The sequence below is a fragment of the Eurytemora carolleeae genome, unplaced genomic scaffold (genome assembly GCF_000591075.1).
Source record: "Eurytemora carolleeae unplaced genomic scaffold, Eaff_2.0 scaffold1418, whole genome shotgun sequence".
NCBI classification, from domain to species: Eukaryota; Metazoa; Arthropoda; class Copepoda; order Calanoida; family Temoridae; genus Eurytemora; species Eurytemora carolleeae.
Genome location: NW_019397304.1, coordinates 53,554 through 80,227, shown reverse-complemented (window position 1 = coordinate 80,227; position 26,674 = coordinate 53,554). Strand labels below are relative to the sequence as shown.

Sequence of the window (26,674 nt, the reverse complement as noted above, 5' to 3'; positions counted from 1 at the left end):
GCAACATATATATGTACGAATGTCTTGTTTTATTAAATAGATAAATCTAGATAAATAGAAATGAAACGAAAATTAAACTCCATAAGCATAGATGAATTGTATTAAACAAATAAATAAATAAATATGAATTCTTATTAAGTCCCGTTACTTTATTTCAGGGGGGGGGGGGGGGATTTACATGAATTTTAAAACGGTTACTTGACAAAATTATACGATTAGCACATATTTTCTAATAAATCTGTTATCCCTCTCATTGTTTATAAATATCAAAGTACGTGTAAGATTGTTTTTGTTGCAAGTCAGAGGGGTTAATTATTTGATAATTTTATATTAAAGCACTTCAAAGAGAAATCAGGAGATAAGGCGCAAAGAAACTTTTCTACAATTCAATGTTATATTTGCTCTTTTAAACATATATTTCTTGGCCCCTCTTCGAGCTTCTGATAGGTTCATTTATGTTTAAACATTTCCAATTGTACATTGTAAACATAACACCGTCGCATATTTTTCTCTTTTCTTAGTTGAATTTTTACAAAAATTTTAGATAGAATCTTTTCTGAAAAAAAAATTGTAAATGCTGACTGTTTTCAAATGTATTTTTTGAAGGCCCAAAAATATCATGGGCCCGATCAATTTTGCTGTTTTGACGTACATTGGATAAAAACGAACAGAAAACAAATCAATTTTCATAACTATCTATAGACTAGACATTAGGAGACGATCAACTATTAAGAAATGATTCCCATGACCTAGTTGCTCCTCTAATTTTGATTACACAGAAAAATGAAAATACATTTCTATGATCGCGTATAAGAAATTATTTCTTGTTCTTCTCAAAATCTCTGTAAAAAGGAATGATTAAATATTATTTACATTAGAATGACGGCTTTTATATAAAGATTTATTATTTTAGATAATCTAGACAGAGTCCACTGATGAAATCCATTTAGAAATATAAACATTAATGGACAAGGTAAAAACTTTATTAATTTTCTAATTGTGCTTAAAGGGAAAGTTAGTGTAATTTCAAGTGAACCTCCATTCAAAGATTGCAATGCCCAAGTCACAACGATACACCTGAAACCTTTATCTGATCAATTATGTTGAAGATATTGTCGTTTTTCTGTGTTTAAAGTTTAAAATTCTGATATTTCCCATATGTTTTCTTGTATTAGTAGATGTCAAAATTGAAATTAATCAGTTTTCGAAATTGTAAACATTGATAAATAAAACAAACTTGATCAGGCATAGCTTTTAAAGGGTACCGTTGTGAATCAGGCATTGTCATATTTGTCTTGAAGGGTAAATTACGTTTACAGTCCCTTTAAACAGAGCGTTTACGAAACATTATATGGTGGATAAAGTTAGATTTGGTTGGTAAACTAATATTTCTTTGAAGATTATTTGATATAAACACCTTCCTTTACATCCTTTAAAATCCTCTGTCTGTACTGCACTTCGACGTAAAGGCCTTAGGGGGTCGGAGAAGTTTGTCTAGGGATATATTTTCAAGAATTAATTAAAAATTGTTTTTGTTGTTGTTATTACCCCCCCCCCCCTTTACACACTAAAATATATCATTTTCTCAAATTCAGCGAACAAACTATGTTTGCCCCAACTAAAAAATGAGGGGGCCGGGTAGGGAAATGATTTTGAGAAAAATTACTCCTGAGTTCGATTAAAAACCCAGAGGTTGTAAGTTTTGTATCGTTAATAATGTTATCACAGACAAAACCTCGAAGTTCGGATGTTAATGTAATTATTTATCTTTACAACTTCACTAATCTTAGGTTTATTCAGAGTTGATTATAAAAAAATATTAATCACAAGCTGTTAATTACAGAATATGAATATTTTTTATAGAAAAAATTATTTAACTGATGAATGTATTTCTAAACAAATACAGCTTTATCAAAAAGAAGCAGTTTTTAAAGCAGATTAGTTTTGTAAGTAACACTTTGTCAATAAAAAGTGATCATTTTATTTTGAAAAGCAAAAGTTAGATGTTAATCACAATCTGCATGCTATTGAACATTTTTTTGGTTCTAAAAGATTTCAGTTTATTTAAAGTTGATTTTAAATTGTGGTATCTCCTTAAAAGTTACTTGTTCATTTTAATTCAGATGAAGGTTTAAAGAGTACTATGATATTCTCAGGTTTCAGACCATACCCCCTTTCATTTTTCCTTTACAGTCCCTTTAAGGTCGATGATAGACAACTTTTTATTGATGCAACAAAACTCGTTCTTCCCGAGAAAACAAAATATAATTAATATTAAATTAATATTTCTCTTCATATTTAAGATGAAAAAGAATCAGTGACAGTTTCTTCAAGTTAATTCATCAGAGGCCGAATTTAAAGAATTTGAGCCGCGGCTCAAATATGATTTGTTCCACTTAAAATTGTATTCAATGTTTCAAGATTTAAACCGGCGCTCAATTGAAACGGGTTTTTGGGATTTTTGATTCATTAGATTCGGGCACTGGCTTATTAAAACTGAAAGGCCTTGAGGGCATTGCCCCACTTAGGATATCTTTGCCTATATTCAACATCAGATGGTTCTTAATGATTCAATTTTTAATTCTAAGTAATATAATCCCCTGGATGGTTTGTACAGAGTTTAGTGGCTATCTGCTTTTTTCTTGCAATGCCCCCTCTATGTCTAATACCACTGTGGTATGCAACATGTAGGATACTAGATGTCGTCTTTTTCAGATTTAGGGGGTTTTTCGTTCACAAAAACCTTAGGCAGAAGCCTAAAGAAGTTACACACAGTCGGCGTAGAGTTACAAGATAGAGAGATCCTGTTCTACGCCGACTGATCGTAACTCCTCTGCTGTTATTTTAATAACTCATTGATGGTATGGTTTGGCATTGTTAATTTTGTTTGCTGAGATTCTAATATCATCATTATTATGAGATTTTCTTCAACAACAATTAATTTTCTACAAATTTTTCAATATTGCACATGAACTAAGTTTTCATCACAACATTGTGTAAATGAAACAAGACAGAAAATTGAACGCGGGAAATCAGCTTTCCTCTTTTTTGTTTTTGATAAGCTCTGAACCCGTATTTCTCCCGAGCAGAAGGGGTAAATGGGTAGAGGGGGGGGGGGTTTTACTTGTTTACTTTAGTTGCAGACCACATGAGACTCTTTGGTTCCATGGGACAGGTTTCTTTTGGAGTCCCCTCGGAACAGTGTTAGTTCATACAGGGATACATCTCGGTTCGTTCTCGAACACTGAACCTGACGAGGGAGGGAAGGTAACCTCCCCCGCACAGCTTCCGAACCTCATTTTACCTATTAGCTCGTCCCCATTATTTCCGAACCTCCTCCAAACAGTCTTCCGGGAATGATCTTCCATTTACAATCGTCAATTTCTACTTTTTATTTATTTTTTACAATCAAAGTTTGGACTGGAAAAACCAAAACTTTGAAGATTTTGTTCATTTCCCGTTTCAGTTCACACTCCCTCCCATTTGTATAATTTGCGTCTCTGATTGGTCGGGGTTTCTGACTGGCGCACTTGCAACTTGCAACTTCCACCTGTGTGCACACGAAAAACTGGAGTTTTTATATTAATTTAGTTTTCCTGCAAAATAATGCATTAAACAACAATAAAAGGCAATTTTTGAGCAACGCTCAAATTAATGCAAATGTAATTATCTTTCGATCTTAAGTATTTCAAATCTGAAGCACTTGTGAAAATAAAGGCCCCAATAGTTTTAAAATCATTTCGTTTTGTTTTCTTAAAATATCTCAATAACTAGAAAGAAAATGCAATGCTTTTCAGAATCTACATTTTATGAACTACATTTTTTGTTTTTCTACTTATTAGTAAAAGCTATTCCTAACAAACGCCCCAGCTTTTCCAAGATTTGTTGAGAAAAAAAAATCTTTAAATAAAAGCTAGTTTCTCCCTGATCTTTAATTGTAAAAAAAAATATTATGCAAATGTTAAGGATACTATAAATGGACAAACGTGCTTCAATAATCATTCGAATTAGTCCCCTTAGTAGAAATCAACGATTATAAATGGAAAATTACTCTCGGAAGACTGTTTGGGGGAGGTTAAGAAGCCCTCTGGGGACGCGCACTGCCGCAAATAGGTAAAATGATTTTCGGAAGCTGTGCGGAGGAGATTGTCTTCCCTCCCTCACCTGTGACAGTGGTTTAATAGTTTTTCCAGTGCAGCTTTGTATATATTTAAATTTAGAGAGTCTTTCAGGAAAATAGTGGCATAGTGAGACTGTTCTGTTACAGATTAATGATTCTTTATGTCGGTCCTGGATCTTTGTTCAACCATGTTTTACTGTAGGCCGTATTTCTAGTCAGTCTCAGGTCATGTTTGTCTACAGGGAATAAACAGTAGGGACGAATTGATTTTGTCAATTCCTTGGACAATTTTGAAATGTTTGAACCAGATCAATGCGTTTTCTACGATCTTCTAGTGATCTCAAACCTAGTTCAGCGGTGACAAAGCTGGCACCGCAAACCCTGTAGAGAAAAGCTTTAGATATTTTGGTCAGTATTGCCCCCGCCCTTCTAGCAGCTTCAGTGCATTGGGTAAATGGCTTTAGATTGGATGAAATTTGTACACCAATGTCACGTTCCACAGTGGTAACTTCTAATGGAATTCCATTCCTAGTATAAACATGATTTAAATTGTTTCTACCAGCACGCAGTACTTTACATTTCGAGGTATTAAAGCTCATATTCCATGTGTTGGTCCAATCAATCCATTACTCAAGGCATTCTTGTGTTTTAAGACAATCTTCAATATTTCTAGTTTTATGTCGTAACTTTGTGTCGTCAGCGAATTTTAGTAAAATATCTATCTTGTAAGCGCAACTGTCAATATTATTAATGAATTTAACAAAGAGGAGGGGCCCTAGTACAGAACCCTGGGGAACCCCACTTTCTACATCTACCTAGCCAGAAAAGGCACCATTCAACACTGTTCGTTGCTTCCTGTTGGTGAGCCAAGACTCAACCCATCTTAAAATGTTGCCAGTTATTCTTAAGGATTTAACTTTCAATAAGTCTCTTATGTGGTACCTTGTTAAACGCCTTACTAAAATCTAAGTAGATTATATTCACGGGGATTCCTTCATCAATAGCTTTAGTCATTATTTCAAGAAAAACCAGGAGATTTGTCGTGCACTATTTGTTTGGAAGAAACCCATGTTGCGATTAATTTAATAAATCATATCTGAGAAGATAATTAATTATTTCATCCTTGAGTATTGATTCAATCTAGAAAGCTGCTACTTTTTAGATACTTAACTGTATTTTGTTAAAAAAAATACTAACGGTGGATTGTTAAGGATTGCTGAACACTTCTATTTGTTTCTATGGAGCAAGATCTATCCACTCCGAAGGTTAGTTTTGTACAGTTGTCACCAAAAAAGTACTATTATAAATATGAATAATAAATATTATTGCATTTAACTGACATTATTTTTTTAATTTTAAATAAATTTCCAAGAAGTAATTCTAATTTTTATTTCCTAGTATATCTGCAAATATTTTTACTTAACACTGTTAACCTACAGATTTTATTGAATTTAATAGTCAAAATTTATAAATACATACATTATTTAAATGATTTTTATAAAATTCTGTTATGCCTTAAACCGCCCAAGTTGGAATGCGTCCTCAAAAAATTTTGGGCCAAGATATGTATAGATATAGATAAATAAACAATATTTCAGCACACAAAAATTGTAAATGATTTTTAAGAAATCGAGAGAAAAAAATTTAGAGTTATCTTCAAGCTGCAGTTTTAGTTTTTTTTTTTAAGTTTCACACCTAAAATGATTTTATTCCTGAAAAATCAGTAAACAGTAAAATAAATTGTAGAAGGTAATGATTTGTCTATATCTCAAGATTTTAAAAAATGGGTTGAAGTTATATTTTACAGTACTTGCCATAATAACGCGGACAGTCCCTTTAATTTTAAATTTATTGTTAAAACTATTATCCTTTAATCAATCTTGCAATTGTCACTAATTAATGAAGACGAGTATTCTAATAGAAAACTTGAATACTCATCAGCATGACTAGTTAAAAGGATTTGTCAAAAAAATAAAAATAATTTAGCATTTTTAAATCAGGGGTTTTCAGGGGTAAATACACAATAGTTGAATAATACAACATTACTGAATGAATCCATGATTAAGAATTGACAGCTCTGTACAGTGCACATGAACTTTTGAAGATGTTTTTTATTGTGCATAATCTATATAATAAAGCTAGCTCTTGGCTCTTGGCTCATAAACATAAATATAATTGTCATAGCTATAGGTGGCCAAATGCCTGGATCAAATTATCTGAAATTTTTAAGGAAACCCATGGATACCCTGGGATAAACAAAGGCTAAAAAAGTCGGATTTTTTTTTCAAAAATTGAAATTGTTTCTTCAAAAATCGAATTTTTTCTTATCAAAATTCAAGTAAAGTTTTCTGTCTCTAACCTAAAAATCAAGCTTTACAGCTGAAAGTAAAACACCTTTGTAATTTACCATGCAGTTGTTAACCATTTATTTCAACATACAATCCTGTGTGCGTACACATGACTTAATGCAAAATACTAATTTGTCATTCGGTATATTTCTCTATTCACTTCCTAAGGTTAAAAGATATCCATTTTCCAAGTTAAGTTTGATATATTTTTTCTTGGGAAATTTTTGGGAAAGGTTTGATTCTTTATTCTGGTTTGAACTAGTTATTTTTATTAAAGAGAAAAAATCTCCTAAGCACCCCTACTCGGCGAGGGAGGGAACCCCCAGACGCCATGAGCCTCCGCTATGCAGGTACGAGCCTTCCATATTTGCTAGGCAGACCATGTCTCCGCCACACAGTAAAAGCCTCCACTATACTGTAAACGAGCCTCCCCTACACAAAATAGTTTCCTTAAAACTCTTGGTTTTTACATGTATTATGGAATTTTTGTATTTTTTTCGAAATACTGGCATAAAAAGCTTATCAAAGATCAGAAGTATTAATCAATTATTATAAAAAGTGACTAATTATGACTATTAAAATGGTTTAAAAAACTCAAAACATTTTTTACGCAAAAAGTAAAACATTGAGAGAAAAAATTCCGAAAGTAACTTTATTTGATATTTATAATCTTTGATTTAAGCGACACCTTTTTTTTAGCTTCTATCAGATTAAGGTAATCAAAAATTTGACATTAACAAATAATCTTAATATTACTGCGTAAGAAATGTTTTATTGTAAAACATAAATATTATAAATCAGTTTATGAGTCAATATAAGTTACAAATCATGACAATCAATAAACAACATTAATCTTGAATAAAATTCTTGTGCCGCTATGTTGAAAAAATGAAAAATAATTCTTTATTACATGTTAAAACAAAGAGTCATAAGGAAGCTGTGCTTTTTAGCGGAGTCTCCTTTACTGCATAGCGGAAGCTCTTACTGCAAGGGGGAGACTCGGTCTACCTAGCAAATCTGGGAGGCTCGTGTCTGCATGGCGAAGGCTCATGGCGTCCTGGGGTTCCGCTCCCTCACTCGTTCCCCTTCACGATAATGCCAAGTTTTTAAAAGATTATTATGATATTTGTTATTTGCTCAATTATTCATGTACTTCTTCTGAAAAGGAACTTTCAATATAATGGTAAGTGACTCCCACACAGTGGCATGTTTAAACCCTTATCTAGGCAACAATGAGGGAGTCAGATATCGTCATATTTCTTTCTTGAAAAGTGATGAGTTCTGACAAATTCCTAAATCCGCAAGATACTTCTATAGAAACGAATGTTTTCATAATTTTTAGCTGGGACTAAGGTTTAAAAGTTACCCCACTTAATCGAGCATGTGGGGTCGCTTATACAGCCCCTGCTAGGATAAGAAAAGTGTTAATGTCTGTTTGTTTAGTATGAGTCGGAGCATGGTTCAAATCGGCATGGACGACCTTTAGTGAGAACTGTTGGAGAGATTGGGATCAGGTCAATGGGTGCATCCAGAATAACCAGCACTGGAGCACTGGAAGTTTCTAGAACACAGCCCTCAACACCGTCTAGCGGACTGGAGAAGAACGAGAATGGATTATCAGGGCTTGGCCCTTTCAGACCAGATTCAGGTTCAATTTTGTCAGCATTGAAGCAAAGTTTTAAACAACAAATTTAATGATTATTGGCTGTGAAAGAATTTTGTGAGTTTATTATTTTAAAGTAAGAAATAAAATAAAGGGGAATAAATGTTACTTGCTCATTCTCTGAAGTAGAATGTAACCACAATAGATTTTTAGATTTTAGTTTTTAATTTTTACAACTTAGTTTCTGATAAAAAAAATTATTATTCAATTGTTTTGTTAAACACTCATATTTTATCTTGGCTACCGCTACCTATGAATGTCTAATTGTAAATATGTTACTAATTTTGAAAATAATGTCTAAATTTTACACCTTTTTGATTTACGATTGTTTAAACAAGTCTTTTTTTCAGGAAAACGGAAAAAGATTGGATTGATCAAAAATGAGGCTGAATCTAGTGGCGGAATTCTGTACCAGCAGTTTGGAAATATTAGCAGAGATGGCAGTGTCCGTCTTGCGATTATTGTCCAACCTGAGGTTCAACATCGAGCTCGATACCTTACAGAGGGTAGTCGGGGAGCGATTAAAGACAGAGAGGGGTTGGGTCATCCTGCAGTTAGGCTGGAAGGATATACTTCACCTGTAACTATAGAAATATATATTGGTAATGACACAGGGAAAGTGGTTCCTCACATGTTTTATCAGGCCTGTCGGGTTACAGGAAAGAACTCCTTTCCCTGCACAGAAAAGAAAATTGAAGGAACTGATGTTATAGACCTGCATTTAGATCCAGGTGTCGATATGGTTCTTGTCTGCGACTGTGTTGGAATACTTAAAGAAAGATTTGCTGATGTCGAAGCAAGGTTCCCGAAGCACAAAACTTGGAAAACGACAAAGAAAAAATCCACGAAATGTCGGCTTGTGTTTCGCACTACCATAGTCAACCAGCTAGGAGAAACGGAGGTGCTGCAAGTTGCCTCTGATGTTATCAATTGCACCCAGCTTCCAGGAACCCCAGAAATCCTACGGTTAAGTACATTGACGTCTCCAGTATCAGGAGGAGGAGAACTGTGGATGATTGGAAAGAACTTTTTGAAAGACACCAAGGTGATCTTCTCCTACTCCGTAGCGGGTAAAAAGGAACCATTATGGACAAATACCTGTGATCCTGAACCTGAATTTCTTCAACAATCTCATCTTATTACAAAGATTCCTCCTTTTGTCAATCAAGAAGCTGACACAGCTGCTGAAGTGAGTTTGTTTATTAAGTGTGGAGATAAGTTATCTGATTCTATGTCCTTCACCTATACACCTCTACCCAAGACTGAAGTGAAAGGGAAAGAGTTAAATCTGCTTAAAGGTGTATCTGCTCCTGCTGTTGCGATCAATGAACAGTTTGCAAAGTCAGGTTCTATAAATATGCTGAGGCTAAATGATCAGGCAGAATCAGTAACCAGGCCAACTATCCTTGAACCTATTTATGATCATAACAATAAGAAGTCCAGGCTTGATTATAGTGGAAGATCAGCATTGCGCCGTGCTAGGTCGGTTCCGCGTTCAAAATCTATCTCCAGACCTCATTTAGTGAATGAAGACACATTGTTTGAGTCACACATGCCCTTAGCTAACAATACTGCTATGTATACAAACTTCTCTCAGGCAGGGGTCTTAAATATATTTCATAAACTTTTAACTTATCTTAACTGTACCCCGTGTTTACGATATTTCCCTTTTCTAAAAAATTGTTATATCCTTTTCATAAAGCAGTATATCCATTGTGCAATAATGTTTATATTTTAAAATATGTTTAAGGAAAAACCTAAGGGTGTTCCAATAAACATGGAAATTGATTGACAAATTCGAAATCGTCTTTGCATAGAATTACCATTGTATTACCTGACTTCAAAATCAATAATTTAATTATGTCTGCTAGAGTTTATTTTATGAAAACGGTTAAAGGCTGCGATGATGTGCCTTTAATCTCTTTGCAAGATAAAAAATGAAGACGGATTTGTTTATTATGTTTGTTTTCATGTGTACTAAGAACAACTGTATGATGCAGTCAAAACATAAACTAACAAATTGTAATCATTGAAAATCCAAGGAATTATAGCTTCTCAGTATGTATCCCCCTAAACTAAATGAAAGAAGTGTTTAAAAATACGATATCGAATTTGTCCCTCAATGCCCATGTTTGTTAGAACACCCTGTACAAACCTCTAGACATGTTATATAGCACTTTTTTCAGTATGTTTTGGCAACAATGCTTAAATCAAAGACAGGAATTAATTAAACTTAATGAACTTAACTGAAAAAAGCTGTTGGACGAATGAGTGGGATGAGTTTATTAATTTGTAAGACCCCTGAATCTAGGCACCTATGTTACCTTGGAATTCCTCAAACTCGGCTTCCAGCCTAGAGAAGGGTCAACCTCAACCTACATCCGTTCTCCTTCTCTCCAGACCTCGCTTCCCTAAACCTTTAATTACTAAAAGATCATTCTCTATTGAAGATGATGATTCCTTGAAATCTGAAGGATTGATCATTGACGAAACATCCCGTAATAGTCATGGCGATCATTCTAGTAGTTTAACCAGTGATTTTTCAAATGTATTTTCCTTCAGCACTCCTGTAGCAAATGCAAGTGGAACATCAGTGAGCTTCAGTGGTTTCAAAATTCAACCCTCCCAAGGAAAAAGTGGAATCAATACATTTTCGAGGAATTCCTGGAGTGTTGACCCTTTGTTAGTCCCATCCCCACTGGATGAAAAGCCTCAGGAGTGTGCACCACTGAAGGTTCAAGAAAACGTAGCTCTCAGTGAAGGAACGGACGAGGATAAAGCTACCATTTCTATCAGCTTGCCAAGAAGTATTCTCGAAAACAAGAAACATTTTCAAAATGTGATGGACACAATCAACAATACCCTGCTTAATGGTGGCTCTCCGCCCTCTAATGAAACAGTGGAATCAAGAAATATCTCCGAAATTGGGCTGAGAGAGACTCAAAATCAAAACTTTTCACCCAACGGATCTTTATCCTCTGTTCCTGTATCTGTGCTATCCTTGAACAGAAAGCGAAACTTCTCCAATGAACAGGAGCAAGTAAACTACTCAGCTGTGGAACAGGCTTCAAACTTATTGGCTGAGAATATAAGAGAACAGAAGTGGAATAATGAATTTAATGATGCCCTTCAAACTGTAATTGAAGAGAAGAGAGCTGAAGCTGAAGCATCTGCAATCAGTGACACCATGGATTGGAACCAAGAAAAGATGAAGAGTACTGGAATGGGCTGGACAAATCCAACTACTGCAGAGAACAAAAATTTCTTTGAAATAAGTTCCAACACAAACATGTCGCAGGTGGAAAGTGTTTTAGGGATGCCTGTATCCAACCCTAGTTCCTCTCAGTCGTCAGACCCACCTCAAAGTTCAAGTTTTCCAGAAAATTTGATTTTGCCATCAGAACCTGAAAAAGAAATTTGTACTGATCAGAAAATGATTGCAACAATCTTACCTGACCTTGGTAACCTTAATAACAGGCCACCTGAGAACTCAGAAAAATTTGCCAACTCAGACCAGTTAACTAGTTCTCAGATGTCTAGCCAGCATTTGCAATCCCCGGTTGGACAGTTCATATCCTCAAAACACATGTTTGGAGGTAGTGATAGCTCAGTCCAACGGTTTGCAGCTCCTAAACGGGGTCAAGAGTTTCAGACGTCTTCTTCAACTACCAGGTTTACTCTCTCTCATAGACAACAGCTGTTCTCAGTATTACAACCTCCAGCTTACTCCCCTCAGCAGTCGGAGCACTTCTCTTCAGCTCAATCATCACAAGCCTCTCCCTATCCTACTCCACAATCCTCAGTACAGTTTCCATCTTCTTCATACTCGGCTATCTCTAATCCTCCAGAGTTTAACTTCCAGGCTGGATCTCACCAATTTACTCAGAGTTCAATGGATGAATCTAGACCCTCTGAGACCTTTCAAAGTCAAGGAGCTGGTCTGTTTCCTCAGTCTGGTGGAGAAGTAAGCAGACCAACAGCAGAACATGCTACTTTTCCTGGTAATCCCGGAGAGGCCGTCTTGCTCATGGATTCTTCCCAATCCTATCCAACCAATAAGACTCGAGAGACACCATCCCAGCAAATGGAAACATTATCGAATTTCACGGAGATAAATTCAGCTCCAACATCTAGCTTCCAGTTTCAAAATAAACCAAGTCCAGAGTCCATGAACTTTCAGGAGAGTTACAATGACCAAACTATAGTCATTGATTCTGCTTCTATAGCGCAGAAACCGTTGGACACAATGGATTTTGAGTTTGCATCGTCTACATTTCCCAAGGAGGTGAAAGCTGTGCTGGAACTTTACGATGATTCAAACCCCCAGATCCAACGTGATCCCCTACTCTCTGAGGCATCTTCTGTGATTGACGCCCAAAAAAATCTTGAAAGTGCGCGAATGGAAACAAATTTCCTAGGCCAGGACAATAAATCCAGTTTACTGGAGGGTCAAGAGTGGATTCCGCGCTCCACGCAGGCTGACCAGCTTTCGACCTGGAACTAGACTAGAGTGGGACCAGATATACCCATTCTCTTTCCTTAAAGTAGACAATCTACCCGTAGATCTAGATACTTTGGTTGATATTTAATTGTATATAGGTCTAAGGTTAGTCAACTTTACATGATCTATCCAGTCTGAACATTTTCATGAAATTTATACAAATTATACTCGGAGCTCAATTAACATGGCCGTTTTGTGTCCAGAATTATTAACCATTTATATCCAGGCATATTTCGACTGTTGGGTACAGTAGATTTTCAATAATCTCGTAGACCCTAAAAAATATAATAAAATGATAATTTTATTATTTGAAAAGTACAAGTTTTACAGAATGCACCCCTCCGTTCCCCTCAACATTAGCAGAACTGACATTTTATATGTAATGAATTTGAAACTCACACTGGCCAATTGTACTTTTATAGTTTTAACTGACAAATTTTTCACAAGATATTGCCATAAATTTTTTAGTACATATTCATTCAGATATTGGGACCAATATGATTGGAATAATTATATAAATATTCAAACATGTTTTAACTATGCTTTTTTTCTTAATTTGTTTATCTTGACACAATGCTTAAACGTCGGCCTGTAATTCAAATTGTGAGGAGGGAAGATTTATTTTTTATTTTAAGTTAGTTGTTCAAAGCTTTTTACAACTTATTGCCCAAAAAAGTAAAAGGTTACAAATTTATAGTTCTTTGAATTTAAATGCTAAAACTTGTTTTATATTTGGTTTTCTAAGGGACAGTAAAGTTAATATCCCGCTTTAGTAGCGTTCGGGTCATTCAAGGGTTGGTTTTAATTTTATTGTGTCATAATAAACTCATTTGAGAAAACTAGGAATGTTTCTAATCTGGTGATTCTAAATTTTAGTTTAAAGGGATTGTAGGAATAATTTTAAGTCTTTTTTTTCTCTTATAATTCGATTTTTTGTCGTACACAGATTTTATTATAGTGTTGTCCTTTTCTTGACGAATTTTCTCAACATGGTTATGAGATATTTACTAGTTTTTTTCAAAACAAATTTAAGTTTTTTTGCTCAGAAATATAATTTATGAGGCCCCCATATATTTTGTTTCGATAAACTCTTATTGAGACGACTGTCCAAACCTGAAAATGTATTTGTCCTTTGTTTTAATGTCGCATAATGTTAATGTTGTGAATCGATTATGGCACTAAGATTAAAAGGCAATTCGTTTCTTAACCATCATGTCTTAAAAACAAGAATGCCATGAAAAAAATATATATATATTAACAAAAAATTTCCTTGATAAGAAGTTGCTTACAAATAAGATTACAATCCCTTTAACTTTGAAACCGATGTTGTTCTGAAACCGTTGTTTTGATGTACAACAGTAAGCCGAGCTTAATAAAGATATTTATATTATTGTATTATTTAGTCGGGTTTACATTTAATAAAAATATACAGATAACAGAATAATTTTATATAGGTTGGAGTCGGGAGATAATTAAATACACTTAGTTATATCTATAAAGAAGGAAGTGTTTGTACAGGGTGAGTTAAAAACAGGATTAGCACTGTTTTACATAACAATAAATTTGTTTTAGCATGTTCTTTTTTTAAAATTGAAAAATATAAAAATAAAGCAAGAGAATGCAGATTGCGATTGTGAAGATTTCTCTTTGTTTACATTGAAAAAAAAGTTTGCGGATTCTTAAAAAATTTGTGGATTTTCAAAATTTAATAAAAATCGAATTTGTTGGAGACTAGTTAATGAAATTTTGATTATCCATAAACTGTTCCTGTGGTCATGTGAGGTCCCACACAAAATTTGGGTACGTAGTCGCTTTGACGTTTATTGGCTAAAAACAAACAGAATGACGAACAAGCAAAGTATTTATATAGATGCAAGAAATACTATATTTCTGGAAAATAAGTTTAAGCTTTTTAACGAAGTTTGTGTGAATCAAAATCGAACAGACTAAAATTTTCATCGATAGTGTTAATAAGTTTTATAAGTTTTTATCTTTGCTTCTTTGATTTCTTATTGTTAACTTTTTTGTCGCGTTCACTAGCTTTTCTTCCAAACACTAAAATAATATAAATTAATGTCTTTGATCTGAATTGTAAAGGAACAGTTTTTTAAATGTTATGCTTATACGAGGAAAATAATCATCTGTCATCGAAAATTAAATTTTAAAAATGCTAACAGAGAGGAGGACGACATTGTTGCAATATTTAAGTGTATTTGTTTTAAGTGTAATTGTTTTACTTGGCACTAGACTAATTTAGTCTGTTTACACTTCACAATTGATGTGTTTTAACTTGAATCTGAAAGTTGTCCTTCCTTGTTCAGAGTTTTCTGGTGATTAGTATCACTGAAGCTGATTTAGTATACCTGTATAGCAATGGGATCCATAGAAATATCAAATTTGTTTGCAATCATATGATTCTGATGGTTTGCGTATAGTTCAGGGATATTTAAAAATCCAAAAACACACAACCAGCGCTGCCACCGTCCCCCACAAATCCACCTGAGATGAGTATTTATGGAAACTACAGGCTGGGGGGNGGGTTATACATCCACCAATCTTTTACATTATTAGTAGTTGTATTGTTAATCACCTATATCACTGTAGTACCATGGTATACCCACAAAGGATTAGACTTCTAAGACGATTTTACAGAATTTATCCTGTCTGTTTCCATGATTCCCTGCAACTGTAAACTTGTTTCTATTTATGATAATCATTAAATAAGCCACAGAAAGGTCATGTTTAAAGCAGAAGACTTAAATTAACCTCGGAATTGAATGTCCAGAGAATTTCAGGTCGTCTTTACAATCTCATTCTTTGTGGGTAACCATGTTTATATTTAGATGACTATCTTCAACTTAATAAAATCAATCAGTTTTAGGTCGTCTTTAAGTTTTATTTGTGGAGAATATCGGGGGAACACCTTTACTTTTCGAGACCATATTTAGTGAATAGCGAGATATACAGGGTGTCCCACGAAACATGACAGTTGGTATAAATAGTTTAGAATGTCTTCTTCAATAATTTGATAAGTTTTTTAATACGAAAGACAATAATAAAAATATTATTTAGGAGTCATATTATAGTAACATTAATTTCAAAGTAAAATATACTAGAGCAAAAGATTTTTTAAACGAAATAAACTGCAAACAGACTTTAATATCTAATACAGTGTATGGAAGACGACATTCAAAACTATTTATCAACTGTCATGTTTCGTGGGACACCCTGTAGCTGAACTTGAACCGCGTGGTTCATCCACTTCTCCATAGCGCGGTGATTAAAGCTAAAGAGAACTTATTCAACTCAGTACTGCGTTGTTTGAATGTGTCTCGTTATTCATTAAATCTAGATCCCGAAGCCAAAATATTTCGATTTAAAACCCTTGTTATTTAAGCAACAGAGAAGTGATTCAACTCAATCTACGTGGTTCAACTGTTTCTCGCTATTCATTAAATCTTCCCCCGAAGTCTTTTCATTTTAAACAAAACTTTATCTATTGGGAAGAAATCATCATTATCGGTGACCCCCCATAATTTAATACCCCGAACTTTTCATCGGAGACCACATTTTTTCACCGGCGACTTCAAGCTTTTCATCGGAGACCCCAAGTTTATTATTTGAGACCCCAAGATTTTCATTGAAAACACCCTTTTTCGTCAAAGACTCCTAATTATGAGGCCTTCGATGTAAAGCTTGGGGACTCAAATGAAATTGGGGGTTTATGACGAAAGCTTGGCTCTCCGATGAAAAGATTGGTGTCTCCGATAAAAGAGCTTGGTGGTTTCCAATGAAAATTTTGGATATAATCCGATGAAAAGGGTGTGTCTGATAAAAAAGCGTTGGGTCTCCGATGAATAGTTTGTTGCTGCCGATGAAAACCTGGTTTTTACAATGAAAATCTTGGGGTTTCTTATATAAATTTGCGGTCTCCGATAAAAAGCTTGAGGTTTACACCGAAAATCTTGGGTCTCCGTTGAAAAGCTTGGGGTCTCCGATGAAAATCTGGGGGTCTCCGATGAGATAGCCTGGGGCCTCCGATAGATAGACTAATAACATACCCATCAGGTGCAGCTTCCTCGAATATGGTATATCTAATCACAAGCTCAGGAGCTATTACACCTTCCTTAGCTCGAAACTTAGACAAATCATGATCCTAAACACATTAAGATCATGATTAAAATTATGATTAAGATCATGATAAAGATTATGATTTAGATCATTATTAAGATCATTATTAAGATCATAATTAAGATCATGATTATGATTCAATAATCGTTATGATCATGATTAAAATTATGATTAAGATCATGATCATAATTCAGTTAAAATTTAAGATCATATAGTCATGATTCAAGATTATAAACAAGATCAAGATCAGGTTTTAAGATTACAATTAAATTTTTTGCGAAATTATCAAGCAAAAATAAATAAATGCCTTGTTACCCATAAAGCATGAAACTTAATGACGACATGGTATTATTGAATGTGATGTTCTGAAGGATGAGTTGTAGAGTTCGGGCATTAAATAAAGTCTTTAATCAAATGATTTTGCAAGGAAATAAACGGGTTTACAACAACATGAATTGATAAACGTAGGGTAAGATAAAAAAATTATGTACAGGTTGTCCCAAAAAACATGGGAATTCAGTGACGAATTCGATATCGTCTTTGTTATGAATTAGCATTGTAATACCTAATTTCAAAAGCCATAATGTTATTATGTCTGCTAGAGTTTATTTTTTGAAAAGGGTAAAAGATGTGTAAAGATTTGTCTGTAATGTCTCTGCAAGATGAAAAGTGAAGACTGACAATTTTACTCTGTTTGTATACTGTAATTTTCTTGTTTTACTAAGTACAACTGCATATGCAGTCAAAACATAAACAAACAAAATGTGAACATAGCAGACGAAACTCCTACAGATTACAGCTTTCTCGGTAGGTATCACTATACTAAACCAAAGAATTATTTAAAAAGACGATATCGAATTCGTCATTGAATTCCCATGTTTATTGGGACACCCTGTACATTCGTCAGTGAATTCCCATGTTTATTGGGACACCCTGTACATTCGTCTCGGAAGTCTCATTCTTTGTGGGTTTTTTATATAAAGAGAAAAAGGTCAAATTTTCAAAAAAAAACTAAATTTCAAGAGTGTAGACAGTTTAAACCTGCAGGACATGATACAGTTTAAACCTGCAGGACATGATACAGTTTAAACCTGCAGGACATGATACAGTTTAAACCTGAACCTGTAGGACATGATACAGTTTAAACCTGCAGGACATGATACAGTTTAAACCTGCAGGACATGATACAGTTTAAACCTGCAGGACATGATATGATACAGTTTAAACCTGCAGGACATGATACAGTTTAAACCTGCAGGATATGATACAGTTTAAACCTGCAGGACATGATACAGTTTAAACCTGTAGGACATGATTGTGGAAATCTACTGAAGTTCTAACAAGGGTTGGAATATAGTGTTCATCAGGGGCCCAGGTATCCAGGAACCAAATCTAATTATTAAAGGGACTGCTAACTTGATTTCAAATGAATTCCATATTTACATTCTCGATTTATACAAAGTAGCAAAAAGCAATATATAAATACGTTTCTCTTGAATAAATATGAATTTTGTCAAATTTCTTCCTTTTTGCTCCTTATTAAATCCACAAATAAAATGATTAATTTTCATATGATTCATTATTTTTGCGAAGGTTTAAAAGGTATCTTTTATAATCGGATTGTTTAAATAAAGCCATGCAATGGCAGAATTAAAATTATAGTCGTTTTTATTTAAATGGAAAAAATGAGGGCGCAACTAGGGAGGGGGGAAATACTTTAGGCTTAATTAATTCGAATTTTTAATAATTTTAAAATATGCAGTGAAAAATAATTTATTATTGTTTTTCATGAATCAAAATGAAAAGGGCCGCCTGCCAGTTTAGTAAAAATGGCCAAATACCTTTGGCCATTCTAAGTTTTGCTAATTTTCAATTATCCCCCCGGAAAAAATTTCCTAAGACACCACTGCTGTGAAGTGATTGTTTATTACTGGTGTAAATGATCATTCAGATTTATACAAGTTATTATACGGTGGCGATTACATCAATATAATGAAGGCGACTTTTGATTCTAATTTTTCTTTAAATCAAACTTTAAACAGCAAGGAAACAGTGAAGAGAGGTTATTTTTAGTTTGTAAACTTGTAATTCGAAAAAAGCTTTTTATCAATGAAACTTAAATAATACAGTCGTCTATATTATATTACTATAATCGCCTACCACCGTACTAAACTTTACTTTTTACCCACCTTTAGTTGTTTAGATAGTTCACTGTTTATTATAAAATCAACAAAACTTCTTGAAACTGCCATATTTTTACTTCCCTGAAAACAATAGGTTTAGATTCAGAACGAGATCATTTTTATCAAAAATATTCCAATTTGACAAAAAATTTACAGATTTTTTTCATATATCATCAACTGTTTTGCTTGAGCTTCAAAATGTCGTCGTTTTCTGTTTTCTTTTTATCACATATTCGTATACTATAAATCTAAAATTCTAATTTCTAAAAAAAGTTTTCGTCAAGGTGCCTAACCTTATAAACAGTTAATCCGTAGGGCAAAGGCTGCTTTCTTATTCCTGTAGACATCGGTCCCTAGAAAAAACACACAGTGAAAAACCGTAAACTCTGAAATAGGAAGATGACTTTTAGAATTAAGTTTTGACTTTAACTGTAAGTTTGACATTTGTGTTCGTCTACAGTCTTCTATAGTCCTATACAGATTTCTCTTTATTTTATTAAATAAAAGGTCAAAGACCGAACCCAAACCAAGTTTGGTAAATATAGATGATAATTCTATTTCTTATATCAAGATGTATATATCTGTATATTTATATTTAAATTTATAAAATAAAAAATGTTGAAACTTTCCTTAACAACAATTTTTTCCAATGTTAATATTGAATCCTGAAAGTTTTAGAAATGACTTACTTTATAGATGAGTTCCTTTTCAAGGGAAAGGTACTGAGTAAACTCATGTCTAAAATTATTAATATTATTATTAGAGTCGTCATCCTCGTAGAAATCAATACAATGAAAATGACTTTCGATTACAATTTTTGATTTCTACAAAGCTTTAAATTAGGGTTTTCATTCGCAAAACTTTTGTGAAATTTTTAAGAAAGAAGGTGCATTTTTTTCTTTCATTGCGCTACATTTTTGCGCAAAAAATAGCACTTTGTGAAATCATTCGAAGACTTCATTTCGCGCAAAATTTCTTTTCCGCTTTTGGGTCATTCTAATTGGCGCAATTTTGAAGGTTGAATAAAGGTGTAAACTGTATAAATTAGTCATTTATTGTCTATGAGATTGCACTTTTTTGCATAACATTGTTATGCCTTAACCCTATCCCCGCTGGGGTACTTGAAAACCAGGATACGCTGGGGGGGGGGTCAATTTGACCCCCCCCCTCTAAATCCCATGTTTTATGTCCAAATATGACAAATGATACATCATTAGAAAGCTCTTGTGCTCTACTTTTAGAATCTGCAAAAAAATTTGCAAATTTGCGAAAATTGAATTTTTTATCGCAAAATCCAGTTTTATAGTAAAAATGTTTGCAAAAAAAAATTTGTCCAAAAAATGAAAAATTATACATTTTTGAAAAGCCCTTGACCATGCCATTTCAAATTTGCAAAAATTTTTGCAAAATTTTAAATAACCTGATTTTTAATCAAGAAAAACTAAAAATGTGCAAATTTCCTTTGACAGGTTGTTTGCAAAAAATTTGCAATTTTTTTTCGCAAAACTTGTGCAATCCGTTTCCTTATGTCATAGGCTTTCCAAAAAGCTAAATTTTATCAAAATCTGACAAGTGAAAGTGGGTCAAAACAAAGATTTAGTTTGCTACAGGCAAAAGCAGTCATTCAGGCAGTGTGCCTGAGGACTCAGGCAGTTAGTATTAAAGCCCGGTTTTAGGCCTAAAGGGAGGGCTTTGGGTATGTAAGAAAAGTCAGAAAATTTCAACAGCCTCAGACCAATACTTTTTGAGTTATGTAAAAAAAACTACAGGGGGGGGTCAAATTGACCCCCCCCCCAGCGGGAATAGGGTTAAAAAGGAAACGATTGCTTGCCTAAAACTCTATTTTTTCAACCTGATGCATGCATGATGGCAAACTGCAAATCAAGATGTGCACAATCTCTTAAACATAAGTCGAGCAGTATTTTGCCAATTACTCATTTTAAGCTTAAGATTGAAACAGACGCAAAGTAAATTTTAAATGTATATGTCTAGGCCTACAAAAAAGTATGAGTGAGTTGGCGAGGTAAAACCAAAGGCCAAGTGGAGGCTGTATAATATTTAGATGACTCAGTTTCAATGTTGTCTTTATCTTATTCATAGACCTTTGATATTTCAATCATATAGAAGTAGTCTACATCAACAAAACTCTCTGTTATAGCAGTCCCAGCTTTACGGCTTGGTGGAGCGCTGTGTTTAGTTTCGCATCTTGTATCCTATGGGGGAAGTAAGGAATGTACGTAAAATAAAAACAAGACTTCATCTTCAGTCTGGTGTAACTGAAAGAAGAAGTCTAATCCCTATAAATGGGTATACAAGCCACAATAATACCGGTTTTTACTCAACCAGCTGTGAGGACTGGACTGCTGTGGAAGATTCCTCTCAATGGGGCTTACAACTCCCCATTTTGTTATTAGGGGTACAGTTATGGGTTATGTGGTCATTTCGTGGAAACACTACTTTAAACAGGATGCAGATTTCATCAAAACGTGTGAAATAAGAGAAGCGGACAGTTCAGCTTCTCGTTGTTTGCTAGTAAACTCGTATTTTGAAAAAGGCTTGTTGTAAATTTAAACTTAAAAAGAAAAGTCGTCTTCATTGTATTGATAGTAACGTCGACTACTGTATTATTAGGTTGGTAGGCAATACTATACATATACTTAAGATTACTTTTTTATCAAGTTTTTATTGTTAAAAAGCTTTTTTGAATTACATTTTCATTTGGTTGTATATTCATGCCTTTTAAAACCTTGATATAAATAAAAATTGAAATCAAAGTCGCCTTCAGAGCATTGATTTAATCGCCTACCACTTTATCAGAATCATTAATGTGATTATTTTTTTAAATTATTTTTTATTAATATTATTATTATTATCATTATTATTATTATTGCAGTAGTAACCAGTCTCCAGAGAACAGTTTAACGAATGCTTGCTTAATACAGCATGTCGCTAACATTTTGTAATTTGCACAAGATTTATTTCTGAAAATGTGCTTTTATCATATCAAATTAAATATATATATATATATATACATTGCTTGTAAATATCATGGTTGTTCCATGGTAAATATATATTGCTTTATTTTTAAAAAGACGACACTTATTTATTACTTTACCTGTAGTAGAATTTAGGATCCGTAGGAATAGACCCAACAAGTTCAAAAGGACTTTCAATCATCGCTTTCACCATATCCCTAATCAATAAATCAAACAGTCAAGATATAATCAAATTTATTAATCAATCATCCCGGTAATTTATCAATCAGTAAATTAATTCTTAATTCCTTCTCAGAGCGGAGAAAAAGAAGAAAAAAAATGAAAAAGATTTGTTACTTTTTGGGCAGGGCTGTTTGTCACTTTAAATAGTCATTATATACCAAAGTTAATTTCTGACTGACATAGTTTGACCAATATCTCTTTTGATTTCTTATTTTCTCTGAAAATGACAACATTGAGCAAATTCGATCAATATAATAAAACACAATCTTTTATAGATTTAACGCAAGCATACAATTACACAATATAACCTGTTATTAACAAGAGGAAACTCAGTTCCAGCCAGGTTCATGTAAAAACTCCAACTTAACCAAACCAAATAATTATTTCCATTTAAACCAAACCAAACATTAGATTCATCTAAACTAAACCAAACCGTATCAGATTCAGGTAAACAAAACCAATCCATTATTTCCAACTGAAGCAAACCATTTTTTACTGCTAAGGCAGATGGAATCATCTTTTCCAGCTAAACCAAGCTAAACAATTGTTTCCAGCTGAACCAAACAAAACCATTGCTTCCCGCTAAACCAAACCAAACCATTGTTTCCAGCTAAACCAAACCAAACCATTATTTCCAACATAACAAAATCAATCCATTATTACCATCTAAGCCCAACTAACTATAAATTCATTTAAATCAAACCAAACCATAATAGCCACTTTCCAGCTGAACCAACCTGTGGTGTCCAACTAAATCAAACCAACTCCAGAGGAACATATAGAAGGAGGAGATGAGACCGAAAACCTTGGTTATGGTGTATATGACTTAGTTTAGTTCAGTTATTGTTTGGTTTGGCTTGGTTTGGTTAAGCTTCAAAACAAGTTTAGTTTAGCTAAAAAAATTGGTTGGTTTGAATTAGTTTAGATGATGGGCTGGTTTGGTTCAGTTTAGATAATGGGTTGGTTGCAATTAGTTTAGATAATTGGTTGGTTTGGTTAATATTAAAAAATGGGTTAGTTTGGTTAAGTTTAAAAATGTGTTGGTTGGATTGGTTTAGTTTAGATAATATGATGGTTTGGTTTAGTTTGAAAAATGGGTTGGTTTGCTTCAGTTTATAAAAGGGGTTGGTTTGGTTCACTTTAAAAAATGGGTTGTTTTTGGTTCAGTTTAAAAATGGGTTGGTTTGGTTTAGCTTAGATAATTGGTTGGTTTGGTTTAGTTTAGAGAATGGGTTGGTTTGGTTTAGTTTAGGCAATGGGTTAGTTAGGTTTAGTTTAAATAATGGGTTGGTTTGATTTAGTTTAGATAATGGGTTGGTTGGGTTTAGTTTGCTTTGGTTTGGTTTGGATTTGTTTTGCTTGGTTTGGATTTGTTTTGTTTGGTGTTCCTAGAATTTCTCTCCAAAAGTTCTCTCATACAGTTTAGATCTGCTTGAACTACAGTCCAGTGTGCCCAGTATACAGATACCTAGATATACAGAGGCCAAATTTAATGAATTTGAGCCGCGGCTTAAATTTGAGAAGCGGCTCAAATATAGTTGGTTCCACTTAAAATTGTATTCAATTTTTCAAGATTTAAGCTGCGATCAATTGAAGCTGGTTTACGGCGAATTTGAGACGCGGCTCAAATTCATTAAATTCGGACACAGTACACTCATATCATAGCAACTCCTATAGAAATATCGCAAAAGATTTTATGATGTGAATATTATTTTATAGATTTTGCCAATTTTTTTTTCAGTTCAGACCAGAAAACAAATTTTTCAATTTAGTTCTGACCAGAAAACAAATTTTTTCCTTTTAGTTCAGACCAGAAATTATTTAACCATATAGTTCAGACCAAAAACAAATTTTCCTTTCAGTTCAGACCAGAAAACAAAATTTACACTCAAGATCGTCGTATTAAAGGGACATTATGCGTACTTTTGCAAAGATAACAATGCCCGATTCACAACGGTACCGACCCTTTTAACCTTCATCTGATCAATAATGTGGAAGATATTGTCGTTTTTCTAGTTTGCAGTAGTAGTAGATATAAGGCGTAAACAACTTTTGCAGAGAGGATTACTTGAAATTACGCGGATTGCAAACATATAATTCTTTAATAGAGTGTCATGTCTGATCAAGTATAAATCATGTATATTCACATTCTGTTTTTGAAAACTGTGTGGAAGACGATGCCTGGCCGCGTTAAACTAGTTCCACAAGATTCAACAGAATGAGATAGAACGGATACGGGGCATCAGTACTGATATCATCTCTACAGTCTACACGTGCGATATCGATATTGACTCTAGTTCTGAACCCTCTAGTAATAAGTTATAAGAAATATATATACTGGAAGTTATTTATGCGTTTTATTAGAGTCTGACTCACGTCCTCTATAACTGATTATTTTATTTTCTGGGTTCTCTACAAAAGTGACTTGTGCATTTCTTGCTTCAAAAATAATGAAGAAATTAAAAGAATAAGACACTTTTTAGGCTAAAAAAAACGAAATAAGATAATAAGATTAGGATTTCAAGGATGCAATTGTGAATCAGGTATTAAAATATTTAAAATTACAATAACAATTCTTTGAAAGATTAAATATTTACCCTGTCCTCCACGAGAAAAACATTGTTTGTTTTAAAATGAGAATTATAGCAGGCCGCCATCTTTTCTATTAACCGATAGAATCTCCATTTTGCCTAAACAACAAATTTAACTACAGGGTAATCAATTATTTACTTAATGGTTGTTATACGCTATCAAATAAAAAATGACTGTTTTAGAAATTTTCCTTAAAACATCATTTAAAAAGAACAACAAACCTAAGTATCTACTTTCTTTACTGCTATTTCAGCATTTATTTATGTATGTTTAAATTAAACATTTTAAGCCACCCTATTTTTGAACATTAAGCCTGCGGATTTCTACAGCACATAAGAATTACAAAGACTTCGTTTATTCCATCATAAACACTAAGATCAATTGCAATCATTGTTTAGCAGGGGAACTTGCATTAATCGTTTATACAATGTTTAGATAAAGGCTCGGTATAAAATTACTTTGTTGCTTCCTTTAATTCATAACTGGAGTTGGACTGATGGACAACGAAACCCTGAAAAGCGTTGTCGGATCAAGTATAAATTATATGTCAATGTTTGTAATTTTCAAAGTTTTGAACAAAAAAATAATTTCATTATAAAATCAAAACTTTAAAAGAGAATTTACGGGACTAAAGTTTGAGCAGCTGTGTTTGTAAATAAAAATGCACACAGCACAATAGTTTCATAAAATATTTTTGTAAACGTGTACCTACATTTTTGGAAAAGATAAGATCACGTGACGACATTTAAATATCTAAACACAGGAAAACTAACCTTAAGATCAACATGTATACAATAAACATTATGAGATCTGTAGATAGTTGAAAACAAGCGTTCAAACATTACTCCATCACTGTGAGTGCCAATAGAAAATGCTGGACATGAAAGATATTTACAGTACAGTACAGTACATGGAAGATATGTACAGTGCAGTACATGGAAGATATTTACAGGACAGTACAGTACATGGAAGATATTTACAGTGCAGAACAGTACATGGAAGATATTTACAATACAGACCAGTACAGTATATGGAAGATATTTACAATACAGAACAATACAGTACATGGAAGATATTTACAGTGCTGTACAGTACAGTACATTGAAGATACTTACAGTACGGTACAGTACGGTAAATGGAAGATATTTTCATTAAAATACAATACAGTACATGTAAGATATTATGCTTTAATGTTGTCATCTTATTCCACAGTAGTAAAGGAAAGGAGAAGTTTCAAGAAGTTTTATTTGAAATATTTACATTGAATTAAAATGAAATGGATAGTAAACTAAAATTTAATAAACAAGTGTCTACTTATATAAGAACATGGAAAATTGAGCATTGTACATTGCATGAACAATGGTTAAACATAAAAGAACATTTACATATCGAAAGAAAACATACAAAAAGTACATAACTCAGAAAATGCGGCAGAAATATTTACATAAAGTATCATATACAATTGTAAGAAAAACATTCACAATACGGTACAAAACATTAAACACAAAATGCTCCAAATGTTTAAACTCATGAATTAAAAATTAAATGTTATAATATCTTCCCTATTGGATGTTTGAGTTCTCTATCTGTTATAACAGTGACTCCACCTCTAAGCTCTCTCCTTTTAGCAAAATAAAGCTGAATAAAAAAAATTTAAGTTTAAAAAAAACCGAAGTGAAGGGGTTACAACACTTAAACTCGACCCTGTCTAGAGAATCGATGCATGATTTCTATAGCTTTATCAAAAATGATAAAGTTGACTTAAAACTGAAGTTTAATATACATATATGGCATCGGCAAAATAAGGCTAAAAATATAAATGTCTTATTCAAAATGAATCTAAAATAGCATAAAAGTTTCCAAAAATGAAGCAAAAATGAAAACATGAGGGGAAAATTAATAATTTTTGACATTCAAA

The 26,674-nt window shown here is 33.4% G+C and overlaps 2 protein-coding genes and 1 long non-coding RNA gene across 3 annotated transcripts; 1 reads left to right on the top strand and 2 right to left on the bottom strand.

Annotated features, from left to right (window-relative positions):
* Positions 1–913: 913 nt before the first annotated feature.
* Positions 914–14,076, top strand: LOC111713392 (nuclear factor of activated T-cells 5; the record flags this gene model as incomplete). Its single annotated transcript, XM_023488241.1, is given in 5 exon segments — positions 914–973; positions 5,332–5,385; positions 7,912–8,116; positions 8,482–9,728; positions 10,443–14,076. Coding segments are annotated over 4 exon segments (3,672 nt in total). The 3' UTR covers positions 12,636–14,076.
* Positions 14,077–14,429: 353 nt separating this feature from the next.
* On the bottom strand, positions 14,430–22,522 carry LOC111713396 (beta-1,3-galactosyl-O-glycosyl-glycoprotein beta-1,6-N-acetylglucosaminyltransferase 4). Its single transcript, XM_023488244.1, has 9 exons — positions 22,473–22,522; positions 22,062–22,139; positions 19,636–19,684; positions 19,240–19,299; positions 18,953–19,027; positions 18,066–18,155; positions 16,694–16,788; positions 14,996–15,131; positions 14,430–14,687 (listed from the first exon to the last, which is right to left on the bottom strand). Exons 1-9 carry the CDS (start codon positions 22,511–22,513, stop codon positions 14,610–14,612), a joined length of 702 nt encoding a protein of 233 aa, XP_023344012.1. The 5' UTR covers positions 22,514–22,522; the 3' UTR covers positions 14,430–14,609.
* Positions 22,523–23,552: 1,030 nt separating this feature from the next.
* Positions 23,553–25,621, bottom strand: LOC111713391 (uncharacterized). Its single transcript, XR_002767682.1, has 3 exons — positions 25,530–25,621; positions 24,762–24,854; positions 23,553–23,632 (listed from the first exon to the last, which is right to left on the bottom strand). It is a non-coding gene; the product is annotated as an uncharacterized LOC111713391 (long non-coding RNA).
* Between the last annotated feature and the right edge of the window lie 1,053 nt (positions 25,622–26,674).

Excerpts from the sequence above, each read along its gene's own strand:
- LOC111713396 (XM_023488244.1), bottom strand. The coding sequence starts at position 22,513 with ATGAACCTGGCTGGAACTGAGTTTCCTCTTGTTAATAACAG. Across the intron at positions 15,132-16,693 it reads GAGGAAGCTGCACCTGATGG|GTGGATTTGTGGGGGACGGT; the intron begins GTATGTTATTAG and ends TACTCATCTCAG. Across the intron at positions 14,688-14,995 it reads TGGATCCCATTGCTATACAG|TGTTTGGAAGAAAAGCTAGT; the intron begins GTATACTAAATC and ends ATATTATTTTAG.